The sequence below is a fragment of the Salmo salar genome, chromosome 13 (assembly GCF_965601325.2).
Source record: "Salmo salar chromosome 13, fSalSal1, whole genome shotgun sequence".
Lineage (NCBI taxonomy): Eukaryota > Metazoa > Chordata > Actinopteri > Salmoniformes > Salmonidae > Salmo > Salmo salar.
Genome location: NC_138303.1, coordinates 64,053,584 through 64,077,223, shown reverse-complemented (window position 1 = coordinate 64,077,223; position 23,640 = coordinate 64,053,584). Strand labels below are relative to the sequence as shown.

Sequence of the window (23,640 nt, the reverse complement as noted above, 5' to 3'; positions counted from 1 at the left end):
CCCCACAATCAGCTTTCAAAGCTGTGTGGGGAACACTGCACTTGCCCCTGGAACAGAGAAAAAGGTTATTGTGTTGTTTGGATACTGTAGGTAGAATGGCGGTCAAATACTAGATGAATCGGCATTAACAACCCACCTTGGAAACAATTTTACCCAATAAATGTATTTGAAGAGATGTGGTGCACGGCACAATCGACTAGATAAACTCTTTGAATAAAATGTTCAATAACATCAAAATAAAATAATAAAATAATACACCTGCTTTTACAGTATGGCAATGGATCACAGTTTGGGTACCATGCCATCTCATCAGATTTGTTTTCTTCTCCTACGACTCCTGCTATGCCAATCTGTTACATTGTCTTCCCCTGTAGACATTGTCTGCTTTTACCTCAGTCCCCTGTTCTATTTCATCATGGACAGAGTTTCCATAATTGGGCCTGGGAGAACAATCCCATTACGTCCATACAATCCCACTCCAGGTCCTTTTAGTAGCATCCTGGGACCCATCGCCGGTGTCACTGAAGTGCAGCGTAATGACTCGGTCCCTAGGGGCATCCCGGTGCTTAACCAAACATCACTTTCAGCTCAGCGGGGGGAGAGAGAGGGGGGAGAGAGAGAGAGGGAGAGAAGCGCTGTCTGTGCCTGCCATGGGGAGAAATGACACTTCATTCTTTTTGGCGGATCAATGACAGCGGGGACAAGTGTGAACTGGAAAGGTTATCTCCTGGCCGTGTGAACTGTGGACAGTGTTTACTCTTAGAGACGACAGGAAAATTTGACCTCTTAGCCATTGCAACAGTTCTGAAAGGGAAGACAGCAGGGCTACATACTGACAATGGATTGAAAATAATGGCACTTAAAGTAAAAAATAATTAGCATATTTGACTGAATAGGATATATTATGGCGATGAAGTGGTGTGTTAAATCAAAGGCCAAAGTCAATGAAGGAAAATCAGATTTTTAAATGCAAATACAGAGCGATGAAATGGTTTTCGGAAGAAAGCTGAGGGAGGGGTTTGACTGTAAATAGCATCGGCGCCGCCCTAGCCTCTTGCTTTCTCTCCGTCTGTTTTTTGCACTCTTCCTTTTTCCACTCTTTTAATTGGAGCGAGGGAGTGCTCACTTTGCATGTGTCCTTTACCTTCTCTCCTGTTTTCCCTTTGATCTGGCCCTACTCAGGTTGTGTCCCAAATGGCACCCTATTCCCTTTATAGTGCACTGCTTTTGACCAGGGCCCTATGCTCTGGTCAAAACTACTGCACTATATAGGAAATAGGGTGCCATTTGAGATGCGGAGAGACAGTGTTCATTGCCGTTTTCTCCCATTGATGTGTCAGTTAGGTGCCTCCTACATACTGAAATACATCACCGTCCGCCTGAACCCTCTCCTCTCAAAGCCCCGGCATTGATCTAAGGCCAGACTAACTAATCCTGATGGATCCATCGCCTCTACAGAGGTTATAACTAGGGCTATTTTACATTGTTTGCCATAATTGAAAGTATTTGTCTTCAGCTTCTTCAGCTATTCATTCCCATTTCGCTAGGGGACATTAATCTAACACTTGATCTCGGGTCTTAATGGTTTTCTGGGTCTACACTTTCTCTCTCCAACACCCCGAGAGGGAATATTGGTTTCCTCAGAGATCTTTAGATGTATATTAGTATTTTATTGATGTGTATTAGTAAGAATTTTGTATTTATTTTATTTAACGTTTATTTAACTAGGCAAGTCAGTTAAATACAAATTCTTATTTACAATGACAGCCTACCAAAAGGCAAAAGACCTCCTGTGGGGATGGGGGCTGGGATAAAAATATTTTTTTAAATAAATAAAACACAAATATATAGGACAAAACACACATCACAACAAGAGAGACAACACAACACTACATAAAGAAAGACCTAAGACAACAACATAGCAAGGCAGCAACACAACATGACAACAACATGGTACCAACACAATATGGTAGCAGCACAAAACATGGTACACACATTATTGGGCACAGACAACAGCTCAAAGGGCAAGAAGGTAGAGCCAACAATACATCACGCAAAGCAGCCACAACTGTCAGTAAGAGTGTCTATGATTGAGTCTTTGAATGAAGAGCTTGAGATAAAACTGTCCAGTTTGAGTGTCTGTTGCAGCTCGTTCCAGTCGCATACGGGTGTTGTATGTGGAGGATGAGGGCTGCAGTAGATATCTCAGATGGGGGGAGTGAGGCCTAAGAGTGTTTTATAAATAAGCATCAACCAGTGGGCGTCTTGCGACGGGTATACAGAGATGACCAGTTTACAGAGGAGTGTGTCCTATAAGGAACTTTGGTGGCAAATCTGATGGCCAAATGGTAAAGAACATCTAGAGCACCCTTACCTGCTGATGTATAAATTATGTCTCCGTAATGTAGCATTGGTAGGATGGTCATCTGAATCAGGGTTAGTTTGGCCAGCTGGGGTGAAAGAGGAGCGATTACAATAGAGGAAACCAAGTCTAGATTTAACTTTAGCCTGCAGCTTTGGTATGTGCTGAGAGAAGGACAGTGTACTGTCTAGCCATACTCCTAAGTAATTGTATGAGGTGACTACCTCAAGCTCTAAACCCTCAGAGGTAGTAATCACACCTGTGGGGAGAGGGGCATTCTTATCAAACCACATTACCTTAATTTTGGAGGTGTTCAGAACAAGATTAAGGGTAGAGAAAGCTTGTTGGACACTAAGAAAGCTTTGTTTTAGAGCATTTAACACAAAATCCGTGCAAGGGCCAGCTGAGTATAAGACTGTATTATCTGCATATAAATGGATGAGAGAGCTTCCTACTACCTGAGCTGTGTTGTTGATGTAAATTGAAAAGAGCGTGGAGCCTAGGATTGAGCCTTGAGGTACTCCCTTGGTGACAGGCAGTGGCTGAGACAGCAGATGTTCTGACTTTATACACTGCACTCTTTGAGAGAGTTAGTTAACAAACCAGGCCAAAGACCCCCCAGAGACACCAATATTCCTTAGCCGGCCCACAAGAATGGAATGGTCTACCATATCAAAAGCTTTGGCTAAGTCAATAAAAATTGCAGTGCAACATTGCTTAGAGTCAAGGGCAATGGTGACATCATCAAGGACCTTTAAGGTTGCAGTGACACATCCATAACCTGAGCAGGAACCAGATTGCATACCAAAGAGAATACTATAGACATCAAGAAAGCCAGTCAGTTGATTATTGACAAGTTTTTCCAACACTTTTGATAAACAGGGCAAAATAGAAATAGGCCTACAACAGTAAGGATCAGCTTGATCTCCCCCTTTAAATGTAACCCACATGTTTTGTGAGATGGTCAAGTAAAATTATTGCGACTTCTGCCGAAGTTGGGTCCTCTCCTTGTTCGGGCGGCGTTCGGCGATTGACGTCACCGGCTTTCTAGCCAACGTCGCTCCATTTTTCCCCATTTCCCATTTGTTTTGTCTTGTTCCATACACACCTGGTTTTCATTCCCAAATCACACTGAATGTATTTAGTCCTCTGTTCCACTCTATGTCTTTGTGTGAAATTGTTTTGATGTTATGTGGGTATTGTTACGCGCCAGACTTTTGTTTATGTTCCGTGTTTTGTGCACGTTATATGTACTTATGTGCTTTCGTTTGGACCGGAATAAAAAGTGTGCCTGTTAAAACCTCTTACATCTAGACGTTCCGCTAGCGGAACACCTGCTCCAATATCCAATGATAGGCGTGGCGCGAATTACAAATTCCTCAAAAATACGACTATTTCACAGCATTTTAAAGACAAGACTCTCCTTTATCTAACCACACTGTCCGATTTCAAAAAGGCTTTCCAGCGAAAGCAAAACATTAGATTATGTCAGCAGAGTACCAAGCCAGAAAAAATCAGACACCCATTTTTCAAGCTAGCATATAATGTCACAAAAACCCAGAAGACAGCTAAATGCAGCACTAACCTTTGATGATCTTCATCAGATGACACACCTAGGACATTATGTTATACAATACATGTATGTTTTGTTCAATCAAGTTCATATTTATATCAAAAAACAGCTTTTTACATTAGCATGTGACGTTCAGAACTAGCATACCCCCCGAATTTGCTAACAATTTACTAAATTACTCACGATAAATGTTCACAAAAAGCATAACAATTATTTTAAGAATTATAGATACAGAACTCCTCTATGCACTCGATATGTCCGATTTTAAAATAGCTTTTTGGTGAAAGCACATTTTGCAATATTCTAAGTACATAGCCCAGCCATCACGGGCTAGCTATTTAGACACCCGGCAAGTTTAGCCTTCACCAAAATCAGATTTACTATTATAAAAGTTTGATTACCTTTTGTTGTCTTCGTCAGAATGCACTCCCAGGACTGCTACTTCAATAACAAATGTTGGTTTGGTCCAAAATAATCCATCGTTATATCCGAATAGCGGCGTTTTGTTTGTGCGTCCCAGACACTATCCGAAATGGTAAATCAGGGTCGCGCGCATGGCGCAATTCGTGACAAAAAATGTCTAAATATTCCATTACCGTACTTCGAAGCATGTCAACCGCTGTTTAAAATAAATTTTTATGCAATTTATCTCGTAAAAAAGCGATAATATTCCGACCGGGAATCTCCTTTTCGGGCAAACAGAGGAAAAATCACAAAGACGGGGGCGGCCAGGGCACGCGCCTAAGCCCACAGTCCCTTGATCGGCCACTTGAGAAAGGCGATGATGTGTTTCAGCCTGGGGCTGGGATGACGACATTCAGGTTTTTCCCGGGCTCTGAGCGCCCATGGAAGACGTAGGAAGTGTCACGTTAGAGCAGAGATCCTTTGTAAAAGATAGAGATGGCAAAGAAGTTCAAGAAATGGTCAGACAGGCCACTTCCTGTAAAGGAATCTCTCAGGTTTTGACCTGCCATTTGAGTTCTGTTATACTCACAGACACCATTCAAACAGTTTTAGAAACTTTGGAGTGTTTTCTATCCAAAGCCAATAATTATATGCATATTCTAGTTACTGGGCAGGAGTAGTAACCAGATTAAATCGGGTACGTTTTTTATCCAGCCGTGAAAATACTGCCCCCTAGCCATAACAGGTTAACTACACTCTGCTCTCCTGCACCTGACTTCGCCTCCAGTACACACTCGTAACATAAATTAACCTGTTGGGGCTAGGGGGCAGTATTTGCATGGCCGGATAAAAAACGTACCCGCGTGTTCACGAGAATTCTCAATTTTTTTCTTTCAGCCTTTGAATGAATACAACGTTACCCGGTTGGAATATTACCGCTATTTTACGAGAAAAATAGCATAAAAATTTATTTTAAACAGCGTTTGACATGCTTCGAAGTACGGTAATGTAATATTTTGAATTTTTTTGTCACGAAATGCTCTCGCGCGTCACCCTTTGGATAGTGACCTGAACGCACGAACAAAACGGAGCTATTTGAATATAACTATGGATTATTTGGAACCAAAACAACATTTGTTGTTGAAGTATAAGTCCTGGGAGTGCATTCTGACGAAGAACAGCAAAGGTAATCCAATTTTTCTAATAGTAATTCTGAGTTTAGTGAGTCCCAAACTTGGTGGGTGTCAAAATAGCTAGCCGGGATGGCTGGGCTATCTACTCAGAATATTGCAAAATGTGCTTTCACCGAAAAGCTATTTTAAAATCGGACACCTCGATTGCACAAAGGAGTTCTGTATCTATAATTCTTAAAATAATTGTTATGCTTTTTGTGAACGTTTATCGTGAGTAATTTAGTAAATTCACCGGAAGTGTTCGGTGGGAATGCTAGTTCTGAACGTCACATGCTAATGTAAAAAGCTGTTTTTTGATATAAATATGAACTTGATTGAACAAAACATGCATGTATTGTATAACATAATGTCCTAGGATTGTCATCTGATGAAGATCATCAAAGGTTAGTGCTGCATTTAGCTGTGGTTTTGTTTTTTGTGACATTATATGCTAGCTTGAAAAATGGGTGTCTGATTATTTCTGGCTGGGTACTCTGCTGACATAATCTAATGTTTTGCTTTCGCTGTAAAGCCTTTTTGAAATCAGACAGTGTGGTTAGATAAAGGAGAGTCTTGTCTTTAAAATGGTGTAAAAGTCATATGTTTGAAAAATTGAAGTTTGGGGTTTTTTGAGGAAATTGTAATTCGCGCCACGCCTATCATTGGATATTGGAGCAGGTGTTCCGCTAGCGGAACGTCTAGATGTAAGAACTCACAGACATAATTTTAAGTTTTACAAATGTTAGAGTGTTTTCTATTCAAATCTACCAATTATATGCATATCCTAGCTTCTGGGCCTGAGTAACAGGCGGTTTACTTTGGGCACGCTTTTCATCCAGATGTGAAAATACTGCCCCCTACCCAAGAGAGGTTAACATAGGTTGGTCTGACTACTAGGACTACTATTAGGCCCTATACATAGGTGTCTATCATATCATGACAGTGGTGTGGGAGTTGGTCTCTCCTACTCAACTCACTTACTCCTCCCCATACACTACTGCTTGGTAAAATGCTTATGGATGATTCAGTCTTGCCATTGCTCTATGAGCAGTGGAATAAACAGCAAATAGATATTACATAGCTCTAATCTTTTTTTAAACGGGATTATAATAGCTATTACTGCACGCACTGGACTAGACGCAATTGCCAATAGGAGAATTGAGTCCGCTCGTCTTCTGACAGCTGCTCAATTTCTGTGTGGAAGACCAAATTAAATTTGAAGAAGAAAAAAAATAAATTTCACCCTCCTTTCTCATTCTCTTTCTCCTCTCAGCTTCCAATGCTATTTGTAGGTGAACCGAGAAAGTAATTACTGTACGTTCATCTTTTACTGTGCTAAAGATGTCTAATCTTAAAGGAGTGGAAAGCAACAATAAAGCAGCCCACGTCACATATATAATTGTAGTTGTGTGTGTGTTCTCCATTGTAATTGTTTGGGTGTGTGTTCTCCTGAAAGGAATAACAATCTCGATCTGGAAAACAAAATGTTCTTTCATTTTGTTTCTTTAAACTAGTAGTCATGACAATCCATAGCCCTGGATAATTGGAAAAGCTAGCGTGTGAACTTACATAATGAAGATGTGGTTGTGTGTGTGTGGTTATGTGTGTGTGTGACTGTGAGTGTGTGTGTGTACATGATAGTGTGTGTGCATGAACGTGTGTGTGCGTGCATGTGTGCGTGCGGGTGAGTATTTGTGTGGGTCTGTGTGTGCATGCAGTGATGCGGGAGTAACAATGTGTGTTCTTGTGTTCCAGGCTACCCACGCTATGACATTGTGGGAGACCACAGCAAGGGAGAATACCACCTCTTGATTCAGAGAACCGAAATGCAGGACGACGCCTTCTTTGAGTGCCAGGCCATCCAGGCAGCTATCAGAACACGCCCCGCCCGACTGACTGTGCTCGGTAAGACTCAGCTACAGTACTATTAGATTACATTCAAGATCATTGAACCATTGTGTGTATGTTTCGCAAGGTCCAGGTTAATGGGAAAGCCAACTACCGTATCTCAAGTTTATGGTACATATCGGTGAGATATCTGAGAGAGTGTTGAGTGAACTTCCTGTTCATGCCACATAACACATTAAACTTGCAAAACGGTGTCAACCTGTTTCACAGCAGGTAGGACAAATGGTATATCTGGGGAACCTGAAGAGAGTGCATTTTAGAGGGTTTAGGCTGACTTCCAAATTGCACCTATTCCCTATATAGTGCACTACTTTCAACCATAGTCCCACGGTACCTGGTCAAAAGAAGTGTACTATATAGGGAACTGGGTGCCGTTTGGAGCGCACACTTAAAGTAAGCGATAAGAAGGGATAGGGGGAAGAAAATGAGGAGAGTTAGGAATATTGTAATATTGAAATTGCTCAGTAATCGTTTGAAAAGGGGGACGGGACAGAACATTAATTGGCTAGAGATAAATCATGGGTGCATCCTCAAATCAGGCCTTAATCAGGTGATGCCAAACCGGCCCAATCTGTTTTCTATCAACCATCATTTGGGCTGGAATCGATGGAACCCTCCGATGCAAACCCTCCTGTGCCTTGGGCTGAGGCAGGGGAGGAGCACCCTATTTAGAAATGTATCGATTCATCCTCCCTTGTTTAAAGCATGATATATTCTAGAGGTATCAGTTCATTATTCCCTCCCTCAGTGGTAACATTTTTGCCCACTAATCTAAAGCTGGTTACTTAGTGGGGAGGTCAAAGGGGGGAGAGTTAAGATGTTGGCGATTCGGCTCCATTAAAATGATTAATTATAGATAACAAGGACACCATTTGCATTTATATTTGTTTCCGGGTTGGGAGGGCGGGAGAAACAAATCATCCTCCTCCCCTGGGCCCAGCCATTAGCCTGACATTTAATCCCAGACAAATCGTCTCGCTTTGGAAAAAAGTTGCACACCAAGCTACCAGCAGCCCCGTAAGGTAATGAAGTTAATGTATGGATGCTGTCAGGGTCAATTCCGCCTGTCACTTCTCCATGCTGGAGACAGTTGGAGACTTGGCAGCAGCCAACCGCCAACGCCTGACAGCCTCGCCTTGTTGTGCTCTCATAACCAGAGTGGATAGTTTACCATTAATCCCAACTCCAGCTTCAATGTTTTATTGGAATGTACTGCGGGATTCCTTTTTAAACCCTGTTATTTGAACATTTATAATATACGTTGCAATACCCTCCCAATACAATGTCCCAAACTGCACAAGTGCTGTGTTCATACACAGCATTGGTAATCCATTACACAAGTTTTATGTGCTGCATGAGACAAGGTAGTGCTGTTTCCATAATAGCCTGAACATACTTTTCACACTCATAATAAAATAACTCTATTTGCCGACCCACAATAATATCCCAACACACTGCAGCCTGCCTGGATCTGAACTACAGATAAACCAAGGGACTGTCAACAACACCGAAACCAGAGACCCTTGTGACTCCATGCATTATCGCTGGGATGAAAATGCCCTCTACTGGTGACATTTGAACATTGAACCCCATCTAAGAGTGGCCGGGTACTCCAGGTGGCCCTGTGGCGGTGGCACTTTTGAATACGAGAGAGTCCAGGGACAAGATCCAGATGAGGGGCCCTTGAGGCTAATTAGATCTGTAGAAATCCCCCCCCCCCAGCCGTTCAGGGGAGCCACCGCCGCCAATCACCGGGCTAAAAGGGATAGCATTGCCCTATCAGAGGTCACGGATGCCCTTGAGGCTAATTAGATCTGTAGAAATCCCCCCCCAGCCATTCAGGGGAGCCACCGCCGCCAATCACCGGGCTAAAAGGGATAGCACTGCCCTATCAGAGGTCATGTGTTCATACACAACATTGGTAATCCATTACACAAGTGCTTTGGAGACTTAGAGAGGGCCGTGAGCTTCTTACAACTGCAGGTATTGGTGGCCATGCAGACATACATGGCCACCAATTAATTGAACAACATGGTGCAAGAAACAACAAGAGTTGTCATTGCAGGCAATCTCAAAGCTGTGTGTTACAGGGAAGACATCCTTCTCCCTCATGTGGTACCCTTCCCGCAGGCTCATCCTAACATGACACTGCAGCATGACAATGCCACCAGCCATACTGCTCATTCTGTGCGTGATTTCCTGCAAGACAGTTCTGCCATGGCCAGCGAAGAGCTCGGATCTCAATCCCATAGAGCACGTCTGGGACCTGTTGGATCGGAGGGTGAGGGCTAGGGCCATTCCCCCAGAAATGTCCAGAAACTTGCAGGTGCCTTGGTGGAAGAGTGGGGTAACATCTCACATCAAGAACTGGAAAATCTGGTACAGTCCATGAGGAGGAGATGCACTGCAGTACTTAATAACCTCTTACATCTAGACGTTCCGCTAGCGGAACACCTGCTCCAATATCCAATGATAGGCGTGGCGCGAATTACAAATTCCTCAAAAATACAAAAACTTCAATTTTTCAAACATATGACTATTTCACAGCATTTTAAAGACAAGACTCTCCTTTATCTAACCACACTGTCCGATTTCAAAAAGGCTTTACAGCGAAAGCAAAACATTAGATTATGTCAGCAGAGTACCAAGCCAGAAATAATCAGACACCCATTTTTCAAGCTAGCATATAATGTCACAAAAACCCAGAAGACAGCTAAATGCAGCACTAACCTTTGATGATCTTCATCAGATGACACACCTAGGACAATATGTTATACAATACATGCATGTTTTGTTCAATCAAGTTCATATTTATATCAAAAAACAGCTTTTTACATTAGCATGTGACGTTCAGAACATGCTACTTCCGGGGAATTTGCTAACAATTTACTAAATTACTCACGATAAACGTTCACAAAAAGCATAACAATTATTTTAAGAATTATAGATACAGAACTCCTCTATGCACTCGATATGTCCAATTTTAAAATAGCTTTTTGGTGAAAGCACATTTTGCAATATTCTAAGTACATAGCCCAGCCATCACGGGCTAGCTATTTAGACATCCGGCAAGTTTAGCCTTCACCAAATCAGATTTACTATTATAAAAGTTTGATTACCTTTTGTTGTCTTCGTCAGAATGCACTCCCAGGACTGCTACTTCAATAACAAATGTTGGTTTGGTCCAAAATAATCCATCGTTATATCCGAATAGCGGCGTTTTGTTCGTGCGTCCCAGACACTATCCGAGATGGTAAATCAGGGTCATGCGCATGGCGCAATTCGTGACAAAAAAATTCTAAATATTCCATTACCGTACTTCGAAGCATGTCAACCGCTGTTTAAAATCAATTTTTATGCAATTTATCTTGTAAAAAAGCGATAATATTCCGACCGGGAATCTCCTTTTCGGCAAACATAGGAAAAATCACAAAGACGGGGGCGGCCAGGTCACGCGCCTAAGCCCACAGTCCCTTGATCGGCCACTTGAGAAAGGCGATAATGTGTTTCAGCCTGGGGCTGGGATGACGACATTCAGGTTTTTCCCGGGCTCTGAGCGCCTAAGGACGACGTAGGAAGTGTCACGTTAGAGCAGAGATCCTTTGTAAAAGATAGAGATGGCAAAGAAGTTCAAGAAATGGTCAGACAGGCCACTTCCTGTAAAGGAATCTCTCAGGTTTTGACCTGCCATTTGAGTTCTGTTATACTCACAGACACCATTCAAACAGTTTTAGAAACTTTGGAGTGTTTTCTATCCAAAGCCAATAATTATATGCATATTCTAGTTACTGGGCAGGAGTAGTAACCAGATTAAATCGGGTATGTTTTTTATCCAGCCGTGAAAATACAGCCCCCTAGCCATAACAGGTTAATGCAGCTGATGGCCAAACCAGATACTGACTTTTGATTTTGACCCCCCTTTGTTCAGGGACACATTTTTCCATTTCTGTTAGTCACATGTCTGTGGAACTTCTTCAGTTGATGTCTCAGTTGTTGAATCTTGTTATGTTTATAGAAATATTTACACATGATAAGTTTGCTTTTATGTTCACTTCGAGGCAAGCAACACTGAAGCATGCACAAGAGCAGCAGCTGTTCTGGATGACCGTGTGATGACGCTCTCTGTAGCCGACAAGCCGCGGGGCCAGACAGATTACCAGGACGTGTACTCAAAGCGTGCGTGGACCAACTGTCAAGTGTCTTTACTGACATTTTCAACCTCTCCTTGACCGAGTCTGTAATACCTACATGTTTCAAGCAGACCACCATAGTCCCTGTGCTTAAGGAAGTGAAGGTAACCTGCCTAAATGATTACCGCCCAGTAGCACTCATGTCAGTAGCGATGAAGTGCTTTGGCTCACATCAACAGCATCCTCCCGGACACCATACACCCACTCCAATTTGCATACCGCCCCAACAGATCCACAGATGACGCAATCTCAATCGCACTCCACACTGCCCTTTCCCAACTGGACAAAAGGAACACCTATGTGAGAATGCTGTTCATTCGACTACAGCTCGGCATTCAGCACCATAGTGCCCACGAAGCTCATCACTAAGCTAAGGACTCTGGGACTAAACACATCCCTCTGCATTTGGATCCTGGACTTCCTGACGGGCCGCCCCCAGGTGGTAAGAGTAGGCAACAACACGTCTGCCATGCTGATCCTTCATACTGGGGCCCCTCAGGGGTGTGTACTTGGTCCCCTCCTGTACTCCCTGTTCACCCACGACTGCGTGGCCAAACACGACTCCAAAACCATCATTAGGTTTGCTGATGACACAACAGTGGTAGGCCTGATCACCAACAAAGATGAGACGGCCTATAGGGAGGAGGTCAGAGAACTGGCAGTGTGGTGCCAGGACAACAACCTCTCCCTCAATGTGAGCAAGACAAAGGAGCTGATCGTGGACTACAGGAAAAGGCAGGCCGAACAGGCCTCCATCAACGGGGCTGTAGCGGAGCGGGTCGAGAGTTTCAAGTTCCTTGGTGTCCACATCACCAGCGAACTATCATGGTCCAAACGTACCAAGACAGTCGTGAAGAGGGCACAACAAAAGCTTTTCCCCCTCAGGAGACTGAAAAGATTTAGCATGGGTCTCCAGATCCTCAAAAGGTTCTACAGCTGCACCATCAAGAGCATCCTGACCGGTTACATCACCACCTGGTATGGCAACTGCTCGGCATCTGACCATAAGACGCTACAGAGGGTAGTGCGTACGGCACAGTACATCACTGGGGCCAAGCTTCCTGCCATCCAGGACCTATATAATAGGCGGTGTAAGATGAAAGCCCATAAAATTGTCAGAGACTCCAGTCACCCAAGTTGTAAACTGTTTTCTCTGCTACAGCACGGCAAGTGGTACTGGAGCTCCAAGTCTGGGACCAAAAGGCTCCTCAACAGGTTCTACCCCCAAGCCATAAGACTGCTGAACAAATAATAAAATTGCCACTGGACTATTTACATTCACTCCCCCCGCACTCCCTTTTGTACACTGCTGCTACTCGCTGTTTAATATCTATGCATAGTTACTTCACCCCTACCAACATGTACAAATTACCTCAACTAACCTGTACCCCCGCACACTGACTCGGTACCGGTACCCCCTTTATTGTTATTCTTATTGTGTTACTTCTTATTATTTTAATGTTTTACTTTAGTCTATTTGGTAAATCTTTTCTTAATTAACTCTTCATGACCTGCACTGTTGGTTAAGGGCTTGTAAGTAAGCGTTTCACAGTAAGGTCTACTGTTGTATTCGGCGCATGTGACAAATAGTTTGATTTGATGAAGTCAATCTCTCCTCCACTTTGGGCCAGGAGAGATTGACATGCATATTATTAATGTTTGCTCTCTGAGTACAGCCAGCCGTGCTGCCCTGTTCTGATCCAATTGCAATTTCCCTAAGTCCCTCTTAATGGCACCTGACCACATGACTGAACAGTAGTCCAGTTGCAACAAAGCTAGGGCCTCTAGGACCTGTTAAGAAGACAGAACAGCGCTTTGTTATGGACACACTTCTCCCCATTTTAGTTACAGTTGTACATTATCAATATGTTTTGACCATGACAGTTTACAATCCAGGGTTACTCCAAGCAAGTTAGTCACCTCAACTTGCTCATTTTCCACATTATTCATTACAAGATTTAGCTGAGGTTTAGGGTTTCGTGAATGATTTGTCCCAAATACAATGCTTTTAGTTTCTGAAATATTTAGGACTAACTTATTCCTTGCCACCCACTCTGAAACTAACTGCAATTCTTTGTTAAGTGTTGCAGTCATTTCAGTCGCTGTAGTAGCTGACGTGTATAGTGTTGAGTCATCTGCATGCATAGACTCACTGGCTTTACTCAAACCCAGTGGCATGTCATTAGTAAAGATTGAAAAAAGTAAGGGCCTAGACAGATTCTACCTGGATTATGTTGGTTAGGCTTCCATTCAAGAAAACCCTCTGTGTTCTGTTAGACAGGTTACTCTTTATCCACAATATAGCAGTAAGTGTGAAGCCATAACACATAGGTATTTCCAGCATCAGACTATGATCGATAATGTCAAAAGCCGCACTGAAGTCTAACAAAAGTGTTGGTCAGTTGTTCTACAACACAAAATTCTAAAACTGTCTAGTTTTGTCTCGTCTCGTCTCTCCTCAAGTCGGCTGCTAGATCTGAATATGCTTTTGAAAGCCCTTATTTTTGCAGCCGGTTTTATAATCGTGGGCAGACATCAGTCTTTCAGTACTAAGTAAAGTCACAAAATAGTTTATCTACAGCCTCTGTATAAGGGAACATATGACCTGCAGTGCCAGTGTCTGCTCAGTTAACACACTGTTCCCTGGGCACTGAAGACATGGATGTCGATTATGGCACCTCTACACCTTTCTGATTCAGAGGGGTTGGGTTAAAGTTGAAAGACACATTCCATGTGAATGCATTCAGTTGTACAACTGACTTTGTATTTCCCTTATATTATGAAGTCCTATAAGCCATCCCAGCTATCGACATTATATTGAGGGTTGGGGGCAAATTTCACAAGTGTTTTCTTTGACATGTCTCTTTAGTAAAATGACATGGGTCATATCTGCAAATTCTATCATTATCCATAAACGTTTTCCAGTTATTTATTCTAACCAATGTGTGTGATTTGTCATTTGAATAAATTAAACTGAGCTCATCATTGACATTTTCCAAAGTGCCTGTCGAATACCTCTGCAAAAAGGTTTTTGCATGCTAACTCGATCAATACCTTTTCAGAGGAAAAATGCTAAGTGAACTGTAAACTTCAATTCACAAGCATCATGTTTGAAAACAACCTGCCCCCGTGGATGAAAGTGAATTACAGGCTCAGATCAACCTTGGTGTGCCGTGAAAGATTGCTAAAAAAAAACATGAAGTTAACCCTTGCTACATGTCCTGTGTGAACCTCTGGCTACCTTCGGGCTGATTAACCAGTGTTTTTCAGAGCAAAAAGGATTTTCCCTCCCCTCAGGAGTTTAGCGGTTATTAATGTCAATCTTTTGTCATGGATTAGCCTTTACTCCAGACGTATTCACCCCCTGTGCCGAGCAATAAAATATCAATCAAACTGAGGAGAAGCAGCACACACCACCTCGTCTACGAGACCGCCTCTTGCCTGCAGCCATAGAGCCATTGCACATTGACGTCCCAAACTCCCTGAACTCTTCCCCCCAACAGTGGCAGTTTTTTTGTCACTGTAACCTTGCTATGGTGATTGAAGTCTTCTCATACATAGCAAGCTGATATTGTTATCCCTCATCCCAACATCCTCCCGTCCTACCAATCTGCCTCTTATTTAATGTCAAAGTGGCCCAGGCTATATAAACAAGCGCTAGATTGGAGAGGGAAAGGTAATCTGCTGTACTTTGTCACTAAACATTGATCGCCATTTTGCGCTGTTCTGTGAAGGGAGTATTACACAGCGTTGTACGAGATCTTCAGTTTCTTGGCAATTTCTCCCATGGAATAGCCTTTATTTCTCAGAACAAGAATAGACTTATGAGTTTCAGAAGAAAGTACTTTGTTTCTGGCCATTTTGAGCCTGTAATCAAACCCACAAATGCTGATGCTCCAGATACTCAACTCGTCTAAAGATGGCCAGTTTTATTACGTCTTTAATCAGGACAACAGTTTTCAGCTGTGCTAACATAATTGCAAAAGGGTTTTCTAATGATCAATTAGCCTTTTAAAATGATAAACTTGGATTAGCTAACACAGTGTGCCATTGGAACACAGGAGTGATGGTTGCTGATAATTGACCTCTGTATGCCTATGTAGATATTCCATAAAACATCTGATGTTTCCAGCTACAATAGTCATTTACAACATTAACAATGTCTACACTGTATTTCTGATCAATTTGACGTTATTTTAATGGTAAAAAAATTGCTTTTCTTTCAAAAACAAGGAAATTTCGAAGTGACCCCAAACTTTTGAAAGGTAGTATAATATTTATATATATATTTGATGAACATTTTTATTTTACCTTATTGCTATTAGCCCATACAAACGCATTGAATAACATACATGGAACAACAGATGGTCCCTCCCAAAAAATCTAAAGGAAGTGTTTGTCATATATCTGAGAGATTTAAAAGGATCAGGAAATATATATTTTTTACATGTATTTAACCCCTAATTTTTGTCACTAAACAGTCTCCATATACACTTCCATACATTTTTTCAACTGGTACCGGGGGACCTTCAGACGAGTCTTGTGAGGCCTGTTGGCATCATAGAGCAAAACAACTGACAACCGTGTTCGTGAGAGTCTCACTTTTCCACAGAGGGGTCATACTCGGACACTACAGACGATTTTGTGAGGAGACCGATTTCGGTATGTCTCATTGTCTGACAAACACAGCTCAAGCTCTGTTACCTTTCACCGCAGATGCAAAAGTGGGACATCGGCAGATGCGGTGGATTGAGATGCATCCAATGCAAAAAAACGTCTCTCTAGTTAAACTGCCGGACATCGACTCTAGGGGGTTTGACATGCATCAGATAATTCATCCACATGAAATAGTTGGACAGAAACCTAGTTAGTGACATTCCCCTCTATTAATTTGCTTGAAATATTTATCTAACACAAAAGGATGATGATTCTCTGTGGGGGACCATTTTCGTTTGAGCAATCTTTTTTCTCTCCAAACGGATAGAAATCGGCATGATACAAATGCTATCCATTGTATAAACAAGCTTGAATAAAGCTCATCTAATATGTGTAGAGCCCTAGAATGATTACAGCATCAGAACCCAAACAAATGAACAATATAATAGAAAGGACGATAGGAGAACATTTGTACATTCAGCTTGCCTCCTCCATTTTTCTGAATTTTCTGCTGTCACGGTGGATTGAGAACACTTGACGGTGGAGAGAAAATTCCAGCTCATCCAATCTGAATTTGAACACTCCCCCCTCTCTCTTCTTCCGCTTCTTCTTCTCTTCTCTTGAGCTGTGGTGGTTCGAGGGATTGGCATTGTGGGCCACTGGGCCATGTCTGTCTGGTGCTTCGGAGCATGGCAGGATGCTAGGGAGGTATCCATCATTACCTAATGATAGTCAGCAGGGGCATGTCGGTTTCAGCCCGCCACCTGGCCAGGCGCTATGTGAGAAATGGATCTGGTCACACCTCCCATGATGGGTCGGTCCCTGGATGGGTGACAAGATGCTGCTCGAAGTTGTGTTGGAGGGCCAGTAGGAGGCACTCTTTCCTCTGGTCTAAAGTAAAATATCCCAATGCCCCAGGCCAGTGATTGGGGACATTGCCCTGTGTAGAGCGTCATCTTTCAGATGGAACATTAAATGGGTGTCCTGACTCTCTGTGGTCACTAAAGATCCCATGGCAGTTGTCGTAACAGTCGGGGTGTTAACCCCGGTGTCCTGGCTAAATTCCCAATCTGGCCATTCATACCATCATGGCCACCTAATCATCCCCACCTTCCAATTGACCCCCCCCCTCCCCCCCCAGGGGCGCCACCCAACATCCCACCTGGGAAATCCTGATGGGCCGGCCGAGGCACGGGCGCTAGACAAAGCAGCTGGGTGGTTAACTGGCTGAGGCGTGACAGCCTGATGAGCCCATGTTGAGGCGTGACAGCCTGATGAGCCCACTGGCACGTGGGAGCCTGATGAGCTGTCTGAAGAGTAGACACCTGGCGAGCCCGGCTGAGGCCTAACGTGGGATGGGCGCCTGCCGAGCCAACTGGGACAAGAAAACCTCTCGAGCCAGCTAGGGCGTGAAGCCTGATGAGCTGGCTTAGGCACCCCTGGTTCCATAGGTGGCGGCCCCCAGACCCGACGTCACCACCGACCGGAACTCCAGTACTCCCCTATGCTTTGCTAGATGATTGCTGCATTCTGTAAGGACCGATGGCGGAGATGAGAAGCAGGTACGGGGAGTCAACATTTAATACGGAACAGACATGAAACAAGACAGGCACAACGTCGGCACACGGGCAACACAAAGGCATTCAACAATCAATGCAGCAGCGGCAAACAGAGTTGGGGAACTGTCAAATATAGGGGAGGTAATAAACAGGTGATTGAGCCAAGGTGAGTCCAAAAATATGCTGATCCACGTGGCAGGGAAAGGCAGATGTGCGTACTGATGGTGGCAGGAACGCGAAATGCTGGGGAAACTGTCGCCTTTGAGCACCAGGGAGGGGGAGCGGATGCAGGCGTGACAGAAAACAAGCATTTTTGATTACGAAAAGCCTAACAGTTAGTTTCCTAGCTAGCTAGCCAACTAACTAATTTAGCCAGCTAGCCTGGTCTAGCCAACAGGCAGAACATAGCTAAACACTACAGAACATGCAGAAGAGGTTGGCAAAAAAATACTATTTTCCAGAACAGAACAAAGTGTACAATATAATGGGTAATAGCTAATAACATAAGATAATTGAATGTTTTAATCTTAAATGTATATAATATATATATTTAAGGGTGGATCAGCTTAATATTGCGGAAAGAATATTGCTTCCATCAATGTAATTGTCTGCATCATTTCCAATCCCCCATTTATTTTTTGGGTAAATATATATATCCATACACACATGCATAGATATCCACATATATACATACACATACCTACATAGACATACATACTTTTTTAAAGAATATACCTTTATTATTATTCCCCGCAAACCCTACCACCAATCGCCCAATTGGAGTAAACTAATAAACACTTCGGCTTATACCTTCAATTTATTCATCTTATACACATTTTACAGACAGTCTATTTTACAATAGTTATTTTTTGTTTGTTTTTAGTCCTTCCTCTATTTCTGATGTCCATTCAGTTTGATTTCTATTTGTAACTGTGCTATATCACAATATTTCTGAACCTATATACATTTTACAGATCCCGTATGTAATACATTGTTTATCTTGTTATTAGTCCCACCCTTCAGCTCCATTCAACCCATCCCATCTATCCATCAACATCATCCATTTCGGATTTCTATTTGCCATATATTTTTCAACTGTGCTGTAATGCTTCACAAAACAATTGAACCTTTCTATTCTCATAGCTTCTACAGATTGTAAATTAAAAATAATCATTTTTGCTAAAATAATTATTATATTATTGATTGATTGACTATGGCTTTTCAAATCACCCAGTATTGCTATCTGCAGCGTTAGTTCTAGGCAAATGTTGCAATTCTTCAGCCATTCCTGGACCTGTGACCAAAAACGAGCTACATATGGACAACACCAAAATAAATGATCTAATGACTCTGCCTCCTCACAGCAGAATCTGCAGAGCTGGGAAGATTGTATCCCCCATATATATAACATTCTATTAGTTGCAAGAATTGTGTATAGTCATTTAAATTGAAAAATTCTAAGTTTTGAATTCGGCGTTGTTTTGCATATCAATTCATAAACCATGTGCCATGGAATGGGCACATCGAAAATCTCCCAACTATTTTTTCAGTTTATATGGGACAGCTATCAGTTTTTGGTCCTTAAGTGAAATTAGTACATGTTTTTATTTATCACACTTTTCTTTAACCATTTATGTTCTTTAATACAGGGCCGACATATAAGTTCCTTACCTGTTTCCCCTTCTACTTGCCTCTTCCATTTTTGTGGTAATGCTGCAATTAATTGGTTGTAATTTTGGGTAGAGCAGACATTTCCATATATCTGTGTTAGCTGCATGTGTGACATCACTCCACCAGTCCTATTTATAATATCATTCACAAAAATTATACCTTTTTCAAAAATGTCTTCGAAAAATACAGTTTTTTTTCATCAATTACTATATTTGAATTTAACCACAATATTTGTTGTATTATTTGTTCTGTCTTTTCAGGTGGATTAAACTGAAATTGCAACCAACTTTCTAAGGCTTGTTTAAAAAATAAATATATTTTGGAGATTATTTCCTTTTCAAACAACCGAAAGTGGGCAGGTGTAATCTGAATAAAGGGAAAAAGGCCCTTCTTGATCATAGAATGAGACATTTGTACCAATTTACTAGAAAACCAATTTGCATTTAACCTGTTGGGTCTAGGGGGCAGCATTTGCACGTCTGGATAAAAAAAATGTACCCGATTTAATCTGGTTACTAATCCTACCCAGTAACTAGAATATGCATATACTTATTATATATGGATAGAAAACACTCTAAAGTTTCCAAAACTGTTTGAATGGTGTCTGTGAGTATAACAGAACTCATTTGGCAGGCAAAACCCTGAGACATTTTCTGACAGGAAGTGGATACCTGATGTGTTGTATTGACTTTAAACCTATCCCATTGAAAAACACAGGGGTTTAGGAATATTTTGGCACTTCCTATTGCTTCCACTAGATGTCACCAGCCTTTACAAAGTGTTTTGAGTCTTCTGGAGGGAGATCTGACCGAACAAGAGCCATGGAACGGTGATGTCCCATTAGACACCTGGCGCGCTACTTCATGTTGGGTACCCTCGTTCCAATACGTTATAAAAGGCTATGCATTCGTCCACCTTGAATATTATTCATGTTCTGGTTAAAAAAGGCCCTAATGATTTATGCTATACAACGTTTGACATGTTTGAACGAACGGAAATATATTTTTTCCCCTCGTTCATGACGAGAAGTCCGGCTGGCTTACATCATGTGCTAACGAGACGGAGATTTTTGGACATAAATGATGAGCTTTTTTGAACAAAACTACATTCGTTATGGACCTGTGATACCTGGAAGTGACATCTGATGAAGAGAATCAAAGGTAATGGATTATTTACATAGTATTTTCGATTTTAGATCTCCCCAACATGACGTCTAGTCTGTATCGCAACGCGTATTTTTCTGGGCACAGTGCTCAGATTATTGCAAAGTGTGATTTCCCAGTAAGGTTATTTTTAAATCTGGCAAGTTGATTGCGTTCAAAAGATGTAAATCTATAATTCTTTAAATGACAATATAATATTTTACCAATGTTTTCTAATTTTAATTATTTAATTTGTGACGCTGACTTGACTGCCGGTTATTGGAGGGAAACGATTTCCTCAACATCAATGCCATAGTAAAACGCTGTTTTTGTATATAAATATGAACTTGATAGAACTAAAAATGCATGCATTGTCTAACATAATGTCCTAGGAGTGTCATCTGATGGAGATTGTAAAAGGTTAGTGTATCATTTTAGCTGGTTTTATGGTTTTGGTGACCCTGTCTTTGACTTGACAAAACATTACACACAACTCTTGTAAATGTACTGTCCTAACATACTCTAAATTTATGCTTTCGCCGTAAAACCTTTTTGAAATCGTAAAACGTGGTTAGATTAAGGAGATGTTTATCTTTCAAATGGTGTAACATAGTTGTATTTTTGAAAAATTTGAATTTTGACATTTATTTGGATTCAAATTTGCCGCTCTTGAAATGCACCTGCTGTTGATGGAGTGCACCACAGGTGGCACGCTAGCGTCCCACCTAGCCCCAAGAGGTTAAATATAACTTTGGTATGACTGATGCCTTTAGTGAGAGGTCTAATGCTTTAATATTTAATAATTTCTGCCCTCCGAATTCATATTCGTTATATAAATAGTCCCTTTTAATTTTATCTGGCTTGCCGTTCCAAATAAAATGGAATATTTTTGATTCATATAATTTAAAAAGCAGGTCACTAGGTGTAGGCAAAACTGTAAGCAAATAGGTAAACTGTGATATGATTAAAGAGTTAATCAGGGTGATTTTTCCACAAATAGACAGGTATTTTCCTTTCCATGGTAGCAAGATCTTATCAATTTCTGCTAACTGTCTATAAAAATATATTGGAGTGAGATAATTTCTTTCTTTTGGGATTTGTATACCGAGTATGTCCACATCTCCGTCAGACCATTTAATTGGTAAACTACATGGTAATGTAAAATTTGCATTTTTTAGTTATCCAATAGGTAATATAGTACACTTATAATAATTTGGTTTTAATCCAGAGAGCATAGCAAAAGTATCTAGATCCTCTATGTGGCCGTGGAGAGACTCTAATTGTGGTTTTAAAAGAAAACATGAATCATCGTCGTACAATGACACCTTGGTTTTTAAGCCACGGAGTTCTAATCCCTTAATATTATTGTTTGATCTAATCTTAACAGCTAACATTTCAATGGCAATAATAAATAAATATGCCGATAGTGGACAACCTTGTTTTACTCCTCTAGATAGTTTAAAACTATCTGAGATGTAGCCATTATTTACTATTTTACACCTAGGGTTACTAAACATAACTTTAACCCATTTTATAAGAGATTCCCCAAAATTGAAATATTCTACGCATTTATATATAAACTCCAGTCGTACTTTATCAAAAGCCTTTTTAAAATCAGCTATGAAAACCAGGCCTGGTGTCCCCGATATTTCATAGTATTCTATTGTTTCCAGTACTTGTCTTATATTATCTCCAATGTATCGTCCTTTCTGATTAGGATGAATAATATCTGACAATACTTTTTTAATTCTATGCGCCAAGCATTTTGCTAGGATTTTTGCATCACAACACTGAAGTGTAAGAAGTCTCCAATTTTTTTAATGGACTGGATCTTTATATATACCATTTGGGTACTGTTTCAGTAATAATGATATCAGACCTTCTTGTTGCGTGTCTGATAATCTACCATTTATATAGGAGTGGTTAAAACATGCTAATAAGGGTCCTTTGAATATATCAAAAAAAGTTTTGTATACTTCCACTGGTATGCCATCCAGCCCTGGAGTTTTCCCATCCTTAAAGACCCCAATTGCATCAAGCAGCTTCTCCTCTGTAATTTGGCCTTCACATGAGTCTTTCTGTACAGATGTTAATTTTACATTATTATTAGGAAAAAAAATCCATACAATTAGTTTCAGTTAGTGGAGATGGAGGAACCTGAAATGAAAACATATTCTTAAAGTACTTTACTTCCTCTTTCAAAATATAATTTGGTGAATCATGCGTGACTCCATCATTTGTAACAAGTTTTAATACATTTTTTTTGGTAGCATTTCTATATTGAAGATTGAAAAAGAATTTGGTGCATTTTTCCCCATATTCCATCCAGTTCGATTTATTTTTTATAATATATTACACTGGATCTTTCTTGAATAAGTTCCTCCATTTCTTTTTGTTTTTCCTCTAACTTATTCTGTGCCTCTATGTTACCGTTTTTATTGCTATCTAACTGTACTGTTAGTCCTTCAATTTCCTTTGTTAATATGGACTCTTTTGATCTAAATTGTTTTTATTTTATAGATGAGTACTGAATTGCATGGCCTCTAAAGGCACACTTAAAAGTGTACCATACACTAAGGGAATCTGCTGTACCTATGTTATGTCTGGAAAAAGTCAGTTATAAATTCTGCTGTCCTAGTTCAAAACAATTTATCATCTAGTAGGCTTTGATTAAATATCCAATATCCTCGCCCACGTGGAAATTCTGTAAGAGTAATATATATGCCAATTATGTGATGATCCGACCGCATTCTGTCCCCTAGCAACACTTTTTAAACTTTTGGTGCCGGAGAGAATGGCATAAGAAAGTAGTCAAGACGACTAGCTTGATTAAGCCTCCGCCATGTATATCTCACTAGGTCAGGATATTTAAGTCTCCATATATCCACACATATCTTAAATGTACTCTTACCAGTATCTTTTGTTATCGTCTGACAGAATTGACTGCAAGGCTAAAAGGCACTACGGCAGAGTGACAGTGGAGTTGTAAACATCACTCAGCG

General features: G+C 41.2%; 1 protein-coding gene across 1 annotated transcript in view; it reads left to right on the top strand.

The window, feature by feature from the left end:
• LOC106567547 (kin of IRRE-like protein 3) overlaps positions 1-23,640 on the top strand; it is a 368,305-nt gene that overhangs the window by 190,063 nt on the left and 154,602 nt on the right. Inside the window, exon 3 of the mRNA XM_014136991.3 lies at positions 7,268-7,417. Coding sequence (XP_013992466.1) covers positions 7,268-7,417 — 150 coding nt within the window. The remainder of the gene's footprint in view (positions 1-7,267; positions 7,418-23,640) is intronic.